The sequence below is a fragment of the Condylura cristata genome, unplaced genomic scaffold (assembly GCF_000260355.1).
Source record: "Condylura cristata isolate star-nosed mole 26May11 unplaced genomic scaffold, ConCri1.0 scaffold00019, whole genome shotgun sequence".
Classification (NCBI taxonomy): domain Eukaryota; kingdom Metazoa; phylum Chordata; class Mammalia; order Eulipotyphla; family Talpidae; genus Condylura; species Condylura cristata.
This window is the reverse complement of record NW_004567120.1, coordinates 18,673,633-18,684,224: the sequence shown is the minus strand read 5'-3', so window position 1 is coordinate 18,684,224 and position 10,592 is coordinate 18,673,633. Positions and strand designations below refer to the sequence as shown.

At 40.6% G+C, this 10,592-nt stretch overlaps 1 protein-coding gene across 1 annotated transcript in view; it reads left to right on the top strand.

Annotated features, from left to right (window-relative positions):
* The first annotated feature begins 2,800 nt into the window (after nucleotides 1–2,800).
* Nucleotides 2,801–10,592, top strand: part of CAPN6 (calpain 6) — a 23,926-nt gene continuing 16,134 nt past the window's right edge. The window contains exons 1-2 of the mRNA XM_004685714.2: nucleotides 2,801–2,923; nucleotides 9,271–9,450. Of these exons, the coding sequence (XP_004685771.1) occupies nucleotides 9,286–9,450 (165 nt within the window). The 5' untranslated portion in view covers nucleotides 2,801–2,923; nucleotides 9,271–9,285. The remainder of the gene's footprint in view (nucleotides 2,924–9,270; nucleotides 9,451–10,592) is intronic.

The following is a 10,592-nucleotide window of genomic DNA, read 5'->3' as shown; positions in this document are numbered from 1 at the left end:
GTGGGCAAGTTCCTTAACCTCTTCATCAAGTAGCATGATCTTTGAACTGGAAAGAGAATTAAAGTCCAAGATAGATGAGGAGATAACAAGGAGTACTTAGCTGCCTTCAATGAGTTCAAGTTTCCAGGTCCAGACAAATTACATCCGAGGCTACTAAGAGAATGTGCAGATGTGATCACAGTCAGTCTTAGTAAACTCTGAGAAATTTTGGATAAAGAAAGCGGTGAGAGCTGTAAGGAAGCAAGCAAAAGTTCCAATCTTTAGTGAAGGGGGGTGGTGGTGATGCTGGGTGCAAAATGTAGATCCTGGAAACTATAGGTCAGTGAGCATGGCATTGGTCTTCGGCAAAATAGAGAATGCACTCTTGAGTAGATTGTTCTTGAGGCTGTAGAAAGAAAGCAGATGGAAATCACTAGGGGAAAGCATGAACTCACTAAAAACAAGTCATGCTTAACTAAACCCATTTCCTTTTTAGAATAGGTATCTATCTAGAAGGGTAGATGGAGGAAATACTGTATCCCAATATATCTGGATCTCAGAAAATTGTCTCACAGAAGATGGGAAAATAGGTACTGGATGATAGCTAGAGTTATACACAAATTACTTCTAGTTTGGACACCCTAAAAGAAGTGATTGTTAATGGGGGGGTGCTTAAGATTACTCTACAGTACTCTGTCCTGAACCCTATCTCCTTCAATACATCTTTTAGTTTGGTTGATCAAATATGCAGATAAAAGAAACTTGGTGATAGAGAGCACACACTCTCAATGGGAGTGATATCGCACCCAAGAGGACAAGAATTAGTTCTAGAGAAGTAGAAAAATTTATTTTCTATATAGATCTCAGATATATGCACAATATAGTATATAAACATATATTCCATGAATCTATATTATTGGAAATTTAAGGGGAGGGATTAGAATAAAACTCCTCAAAAACATCATTTAAGTGTGTGATAATGAAAAAATGTTTGAGAAACATTGCTATAAGAATATGATATTCAAAATAAGAGACTCAAGGTATAAAAAAATGAGAAGAAAATAGATTAATTTAAAATTATTGTGAATGTATGTAAAGTCTGATACTTAGGTTAAAATAAAAATCAACTGAATAAATATCAAGCACTAATAGTAGTAGCTCAAGTAGTTCTTGTAGTAGTTCAAGTAAGTTCAAGTACGGAACAAAAAAGGGTTTCAACTGAGTTAGTTCTCAATTGAGCTAAGCAGATATCCATCTAACAGGCAGCCATAATGGCAAAAAGTCTGGAAACCATGTGCTATGAGGCCTGCTTTACTGGGGATGTTTAGTTTGGAGGACAGAAGACTTGGGTGACATGACAGATATTTGAAAGGTTTGTCATGTTGAAAGAGGAATTAGGAATAATTTCTGTGAGGCTAATTTTTGTTGACTTAAGGAGGAGATCTTCAACAATCAGAAACTGCCCAAATGTAGAGCAAGTTGCTTTTCAGAGGGATGAGCTCTCTAATTCAGGAAACTATATTTTTTGCACTGATAATGGCTTTTAAGTTTTTTCTAATTCTCAGGCTCCCTACTCATATGAAAAGCACGAGGTGGAAGAAACAGCTGAAGAGGCAGCAAAGCCCTTCTTTGGTTTCCTAGCCAATATGGAGGATATTTGCTTGCATAATCGGCCACTCTTACCAAGTTGGGGGCCAACATTGAAAATCCTAACCCTCCTGGGCTCTGGCATTTTGTATGGCTCGCTACATCTACTCAACTTCATCTTGGCATAGAGGGTGAGCAGGCGGAGGCTATTTGGGGAAATACCAAGGCAAAGGGCTTAGATTTGTTTCACGAAAAGATGTTGTGCAGCCAGTAGGTAAGGAGAATAGACTTAGTGCTCCATCTTACTCACTAGTTCTCTCTTCTCTCTCTCTGTCACTCCCTCGCTCCCTCTGTCCTTCCTCTCTCTTCCCCTCCCTCCTTCCACCACTATGGTAGAGGGAGCTGGGGAATGGGATGATGAGAGTGTTCACAGTTTGTGAAAACTGAAAGAAAAAACTCAAGAACAGTGTCCCTGGGAATTGCGTCCCAGTGAGTGTGTAAAATGTCTCAGGGAGCAGGACCTAGCTGCCCAGGGACACAGCCTAGCAGGCAGGGGTCTGGAGACCTTGCTGAATGAAGCCTCTTCACTGGCTTTTTTGAGCATATAGATATTTCCTCTGCTTTCGCCTCACATTGCCATGCAAAATCTCCATAGGCCTGTCTCTAAAAATTAGGCTTTTTACAACTGCCATGTTATCCAACTCCATCTTCTTCACTCTTAATACTCCTTTCTCTCTGCCTACGGCCAAGTATAACTCCCAGAGCAATTGCTTCCCGTGTCCCATTAGCTCTGCTTCTACTCACACTCATTTGCTGAAGTCCTCATCACTATCCTAGATCAGTGTGCAGGGGCCATTTCTGCAGTGCAGCCCACAAGAACTTCGCAAAGACGCGAAGATTTCATCCTCCATGTCCTCTTTTGAGTGAGGTCCTTTTTTGTGTTCTTAGCCCTGGGACAGAAAAGTCAGAATTCTATCTGCCCCCTCCCTGAAAGTCCTATTTTTCCTTGGAACAGAAAGAGCTTTCAAACGTGGCTTCCTGGGTTTTCCAATTTGCTGGTGGGTGGATCTGGAGTGGGCATCCCGTCTGCACATCTGGCAGGAGCGCCTTCCAGATTTTCCTCATGACTCAGGATCAGTTTCTGAGTGCTGGGAGGGGCAAAGACTCCTGAAGTTTCTGCGAGGCACCTCCCCCTGTGAGCAGAGCTTGGTACAGCCCAAATAGTTTTCAGGTTAAGAAAGCCAGAATCTTTGTTCAGCCACACTGACTGGACAGACTCTGTGGGGGTTACCTGCTCAAGAGCAGCAGCTGCGGCAGCGGCAGTAGCAGCAGAAGCAAAACTCCTGGGCTAACTCAGGTGAGGGGAAAAGGCATATGCAAACTTGATACTGACATTTTATTTGCTGAATAACTTGGAGTGTAAAAGAGATGAATAAACTTCTACTTTATAGTTAATCAGTCTCTGCAGTTAGAACTTCATGGTGTGCCTGGATGGAATAGAGGTGCCTGATAGCAGTTTGGAAAGTTCAAAATTAATGGAATTTTTGAAGGTGTGTGGAGGAGTGATAGTGGTTATGTAGCAATGGAATCTGCTCAATGTGGTATCTGCTCAAATTTTTTTTTTTTTTTTTGGTCCTCTGTTACCCAAAATACCTGGTAAGGGAGAACAAACCTGAGGCTGGTGTGGGGTGAACTGGAGAAGCCAGGCTGACTGTCAGGGCGTCATTCTAGCTTCTGTTGACTCACAGCTGCCAGCAAATTGTTGAAATGCAGGCAAAATCTTAGAGCCACTCGAGGAAACTTTAAGCCCTGGAAGTGGGGTGCCTGGTCTGGTTGTCTGGTTACTGTTGCACAGGAAGGAGTATCTGCAGAGAGTCTTGTCTGCACAGCTGGGCAGAGGGGGGTGGTGCTCCTTCTGCTCTGGTAGATTTCGCCTGTTTCATTTTCAGCTCTTGGCCAGCCTGGTTTTGTTCTCTGTTTCTTGCCTTAGTTTAAATTTGGATTTGCATTTGGGGATTCCACCCCCCTACACTCATGTTTTAGTGGCTTCACTGGGTCACTTGGCCTGAACAGGCTGGGTGGGTGGGCAGAAAAAGGAGCAGAACATTGCAATTAAAAAAAAAATAAGTTCTGTGAGTTTGGATCTCAAAGTTTGCTGAAAAGCACATAAAAAGTTAAGCAGTTTCTGCTGTCCTGCCCATGGCTCCTAGCTTCAGGGTAATACGTCCTGTTTTGTTTCATTGAATGTTAAGGTTTTGTTTAAATTCAGCTAATGTCTCATTTGCTCATCTTTGCTGTGATGAAGGATATTTTATAGTTGGAACATATTTTTTAAAAGATTCTTTGGGGGACTGCTAACGGACCTTTTAATTCCTCTAGCAATGCATGCATGTGCGTGCATAAACAGTCTTATGTACATGTGCACGCACGCGTGTGTAAATACTTTGGATTTGAATAGCATTCTTTATTTATCCTTCGAGTCTTTGGCAGACGAGGAAATAGTCCAAACACTTGTGTAGTCAGGAATAGGTTAAAAAACAGGCTTTCTGTATCCTTGGGAGTTTTCAGCTCCTAAATTAAAAACAGAAAAAGCCCCTTTGTGACCCCAAACAGTGTTTCTTTGATTAGCCTTGATTTGAAATCATCTCACCTTCTGACAGCATGCAATTCAAAAGCAAAATGACTCAGTGCATGTTTTTAAGAAGAAGACAGTGAGAATTTTCAAAAACAATGTCTTTGGGTTTTAGGTTTGCATGTGCCCCCCCCCCCACACACCTTTTTAAATTATGCTGAAAAGAGTTGGGAGGTCTAAGTTTTGGTGCCAATTCTGTCACTATGTAACCTTGGGCAAGTCCCTTCCTGTAAAGGCTAGGAGTTGGACGAAGCGATGTCTGAGAGCCCTTCCACTATAACATTCTATAAAAATTGCAATTAGAGTCTCTCAAGGCTGTAAAATTAGACTTATAGGATGGACTTATTTAGCCAAGAGGGAAAAAACGGGTAGCATAGTATGCCAGCCAAAAAAAAAAAAAAAAAAGGAGGTAGAGAATGGTGCATGGGCCATTTTGAGTTGGTCTTATAGATGCCAGTGTCTTATTTAAAGTTTAGAATCTAATCACCCCCAGTTTCCAGTAAGGACACACAATCCATTTAATGTGCTGCAAAAGATCATTCCTTAATACTACTGTCCCATGTTGACCTTATTTTTAACAGTCAAAACTATGCACACATACTTAATTTTATGAGCTCCAACATAATAACGTCTGAGGTGGAAGGGATGGCCACCAGACGCGGATAGCCTTTGGGGGAACGGAGGGACAGAGACAGAATCTATACCAATGGGAAGTAGTTTGGGACATGATCCTGGATCTTCTCAAGACCTAAGCTCTTTTTATGATTCTGAATTTCTTTTTATTTTTTGATAGAGTTCTTTACCACCAATGAAATTAAAGGAATTGTGTGCTCTTTTTCTTTTTTTTTTTTTTTTTTTTTTTTTTTTTTTTTTTTTTTTTTTTTTTTTTTGACTGTGCCTTCTTCCTGAGCAGAGTGGATGCATCATGTAAAATGCTGGATCAGAGTATCTAGCCAACAGTTTGAATCCAGGGAGCGTTTGCTCCTTGGCAGGGGCGTGCCAGCGATGGGGCTGGGACTCTGCCCGTGAAGACATGGAAAGCACTTTTCTCTGTAACATGTTCATGGGGAATCTTTATTGCTTCTTCCTCTCCAAGCCCCATTTCTCTCACGACACCACCCCCTGGTGTGTGTGAGGAGACTCTGTGTTGAGTGTTGCTGAAGTAGTGCCTACTTCATGCCAGGGCAGAGTTAGATCTTCCATTTTCAGTTTACATTACAAATTCTTAATTGCTTTTATGTCCAATTATGCCTCAAGTACTGTACCAAGGGGAAACTGGGTAAAAACGAAGCCAGGCAGGCCCGGCATTGCTGGGGCCATGCTCTCTCTGTGCTCTGCCTTAAACACCCTTCCTGGCCCTCCTGTTCACCCGTCAAAGGCCGTTTGTCAACTGCAGCCTAGATTTTCTTTATTAGATAAATATTCTTTTTGGTAAGCCTAGACAGATTTTAGAGCAAAACCTGGTTTCGGGATGAAGGCTGATTCACAGGTAATGAAGCAAGTGATTGTCTCCTTAAGCATTTATCAAGCTTCCCCAAGTTTCCAGTCAGTAGCAAAAGGTCCCTCTCCTTATTCTAGCCTGTAGTCCACGTGGCAGGCTCCCTTAACTCTCCCTGACAGTTCCCAGATTTCCACACTCCGGACCCCTCTCTCCCACTCACCGTGGTCCTTGAGACCTTTCTCCTATGCTATCTTTAGGTAGTAAATCCTAATTCAAACAGTTGTGCTGAAGCCCAGTTCCTCAGTGCAAACCCCTCACTCTGCTTCACCCAGCCCCCACTACAATAGTTCTCTGGACACAGGGTCCCTCTTCTTAAATGAGCACATTTTCTTTGTTAGCTAGAGAGGCTCTGAGTTTGTTTATCAACATTCCCACTATGTGGTCTATCCCTTAAAGACTCTTCTGCTCTTCACTCTCGGGTGTAGTAACAGAGGAGATTTCTGTTCTCCGCTCTCGTATGTGCTGTTATTTATGAACACTCCAACTTACACATCGTTAGATGTCCGAGTTTTCTGAAGGTTGATGGATGAATCCTCTCATATGTGAAAGGTTCAGATCCTCCTATAATCATCACGACACTAGAATAAAGAACCTTTTCAATATCTACCCTGGCAATAAATCCTAGGCAGAATGCCTCAAAGTTAGATATCATGTTTGCTTTGGAGAGTTCTCCTTATTTGAGGTAGGAAAAAAAAAAACCTTCTTTCTTTAAGGAGTAGTGACCAAGAGAAGCAGCAGTGTGAAGGAAAGTTGGCCAGTAAACCTGGCGAGAAGCAGACTGGGTTTGAGTCGGCTCTGCCAGTTTCTGGCTGTCCCTTCTCTCCTGTCCTTTTTTGCAGATACAAAACCGAGGGCACAATTATCTACTGAACATGGCCACTGTGAAAAGAACATGAACAGAAATACACACTTCAAACAACAAGTTGCATACAGACACTAATTTTCTACATAAAATAGTTGTTCGTTCATCAAATCTTTCCTGAACAGTGACTGTGCTCCTAGCTCTGTACCAAGCATGGGGAGGAATTGCAATGTACGTCTTGTACATATGGAGCCTTTTAACTTAATCAAAAATACTTTTAACTAAACATTTAGTTAGGTACAGCTTCAGTGTAAGAAGAGTAAGACAGAGAACCGTACTCTTGTGATGAGAAAATTCACACACACATACAAAACACAAGGTCACAGCAAATGGAAGCCTTCTCCTGTTACATACTCTTCTGTAAGTCTGATGAGACTGGGGGCTACAGTTGCTCTTGCATGCAGACCTGCCAAAGCATGCGCTGCCAGCTTGCTACTCCTTCCTTACTGTGGGTCACCAAAATGTAGGTGCTCTCACCCAAAATCCTTGACCTATTTACAGCAGCACCATCTTCTATCTCTGTAAGAGTTGACTGAGAGCATACTAGTTTTGATTATCAAACCTGCTTTTTATTTTTAATTGCTAATGCTTCTGTCTATAGACAGACCCTCTCTGTATAGCAGGGATTTTCTTTGCAAGCTCCTGCCTGCCTTGCCATTTGAGTAGCAAGGAAGACCGATGGGGGCAGAGACCCTTCCCCCAAAACAGGAAATACTCATTTATCCAAAATGTTCAGGGCCTAGGAATTGCAGGACTTTCTGGCAAACGAAGCATCCTAATTGCCCATACTCTCCTCCACTTACAGTTCCCAGACTCTGGCAATTCACTGAACCTTCCAGGAAAAGCAAGAGTCATTTTTGTTAAAAATTTGAACACACATGGATATTGGGGTCTATTTGTAACAGACTCCAGAAAGGGGCCGGGACAAACATTCAGACTGACTCTGATGCTGCCTAATGGACAATTTTTACTGATGCCATCCACGCCTTCAAACACAGCAAATGCAATTTTAATATTTCAAATATGTGAACAAATTTAAATTTGATAACTGGAGGATTTCAGTCTTTTGCAGTACCCCATAGTCTTCAATTTGAAGAACAATCATCAATGATAATGGTACATTCAAACGGGTTAATGTAAGATTCTTATTCCTTGGACTCAGAGAAAGGTAATTTTGTTTACATATATTACAGGTTTCAATAATGTTGGATTTAAATTTTTATGGTCTTTAATGGGGAGGAGACTTCTTTGCTATTCACTTGGGGACTGTAGATCTTATCCTATGGCAGTGCATTGTTGTTGTTGTTTTTTTTTTGTCTTAAAAAAGTAAAATAAAACCTCACATGTCTAAACAGAGAATGTAGCGGCTGTTCAGGCAATGTCTATAGAAGTGCTTCTCACTTAATAACTGGTTTTTGTAAACTAGTTTTGTAATGTAATATTGAAATGACATGAAATAAGAGGATAGAGGTCTGATTAAAATCACTTTTATAACATATTGGTTGACTATTAACTCTAAATTAACTCATTTATTTAAGCTATATTGCCTATATGTTCCTTAAAGTGTTAATGTTGCTTTTTTAAAAAAATTTCAACCACTTTTTTTTTTTTAGCAAATACCTTAGTCAGATTTTTTGTTTAAACCCTCATAAAAAGTATAGACACAGTTATCCTGAAAATATATTTTGAAATCACTGGCATCATGTCAATTTCACAACCCTCTTCTCATTTGCTATTGAATGTTATGAGAGGATCATTAAAATCATTACAAATCTATCATTGTGAATCAAGCAAAGCCTTTGAAAACTCTATTATCACCCAAAAGCTGTTTAAAATCAAATTTGCCTTTCAAATTATCCTCGTAAAGATCATTTGTTAGACATTTGAGTGAGAGCATGCCTATAGATACTGCCTGAAGAGCCTCTATATTAATTCTCTATTTAGCCATGTGAGACTTTTTTTTTTTAAGAAAATAAAGCAACAGTATATTGCCATGGGGTAAGAATCTATAGTCCCCTAACTGAGGGTAATTGAATTTCAGAGTTCGCCTTTTATCACAAGCAAATGATTGCACATTAGACTTTAAAGAAGAAAGACACAGACAATCTTTCTATCTTTCCTTGTCTTTGGAGGCCATCTGCTGAGCGCTTTCTTATACTAGCTTTCCTGACCAGCAATAAAAATGCAAAGCTCTTTTAATGCCAAAAGGGAAAGAATTGTGTAAGAGAGATTGTTAGCCTTGACAGGGGCTGCTTCTCCCACCAAGCACAAAATACATGGTCCTTCAGGGCACTAACTTATTTAAATATAGTAAAGCAACTTTTCTCCCTTTATCGTCAATTGGCTTGGATTGCTCCAGCCTACTGTAAAATGGGAGATTGCTTTTGAAATGATAATGATTCATGTTTAACTTGCAATCTTAACATTTAATATCTATTTTCTCAATAATTTTGTTAAGGTCCACGTTACCCCATTTAGCAGATAAAGAAACTGAGACCTTGAAATGGTTTAGGGATTGTCCTCAAAGCCTTAACTCATTAGTTGCAGAGCCTGGATTCTTCTGTTGCTGAAAATGGTGACTTCCTGTAAACACACGCTTGATATGCTCCTGGAATAAGTCTCTGGAGTGACGACTGTTCTTTCTGAGCTCAGGTACTCTTTAAAAGACTCAAACATTTCTTCATCCAATGACAATTTTTCTCATTCTAGACATCGTTTGACATTATGGGGCCTCCTCTGAAGCTCTTCAAAAACCAAAAATACCAGGAACTGAAGCAGGAATGCATCAAAGATGGTAGACTTTTCTGTGACCCAACCTTCCTGCCTGAGAACGATTCTCTTTTCTACAACCGACTGCTTCCAGGAAAGGTGGTGTGGAAACGGCCCCAGGTAACTTTCTGTTTTCACTTTCTGCTTCGGTCCATAATTTCACTTGCATGGCCGATTACATGTAGCCCAAAAAGGAAACAACGTTTACACTGGAAGTTCCATGAGTCTGTGTTTCTGACACTAGCTGGAAGAGTCTTACATTTTAATCAAATGTCAAATCCAGTAGTTTAAATAGCAAGACACATAAGTGTCTTGACACATAAGCAAGACACATAACTATTGTTTTCTTTTGGAAGTTCATTTGAGTAAATATGGTAACTCAAAAAGCAAGTTCTTTTTCTCTTTACTGAGTTACCTATTGTGGCAACTTCAGGATAATCTCAGGTCAGTGAGGAGGGAACTTTCTTTATATGGCAAGCAGAACTGAAATGAACTGTACAGGGACAAGAGGACATTGCATTCAGGGAGGACAACTTCTCTACTGACCTTCAGATACCATCTCTTGTGTGCCCTCACAAACAGTTGAATTCAAGCAGGACCACATATTAACATGGGTCTCTATGGAACATCTATATACTGTGTCTTTAAATCAAGGTTCAGGGCCTCCTCACTAGCCTTGTGTGATTAGCAGCCCATAATATAAACTGATGGGGTGATGGAGAATTCCAGAGAATAAAGAGCAGCCCTGCTATATCTACAAGGTACAAACATGCAGTAGCATGTTCTACCTAGGCTTCTCCCCAATATGGCTGACAAGGTAGACTGGCCACAGAGAGCTCTGGTGAAATGCAAATTCTCAGATATTTACAGAAAGGTACCTTATGGAACTACTTCTGGCAACAACACAAGGTTTTGCTTTTTTCAGTGATCCAGCTACTGCTATTTATTTAATTTATTCAGTTGCTGTTGGTTTAAAACACTGTATATGATTCAGAGGTATAGTGCTTTTTAGTTGCAATGTCCAGAACCTAAACTCCTTCATGGAGTTCTTGCAGGAGCTACTTCAATTATGCAGGTTGCCACCAGGTGGTGCCAAGATATATCAGTCCCTTCAAGGGCCTTGTTTTCTATGTGATTGGGAGGACATGGCTCAGGTGTTTTCCCCATGAAGTGTGATGGCCAGTGAGTATATGCAGCCTTAATGTTTTCTCCATGAGAAAGAGGATTGCATTTTCTTTCTTTCTTTCTTTCTTTCTTTCTTT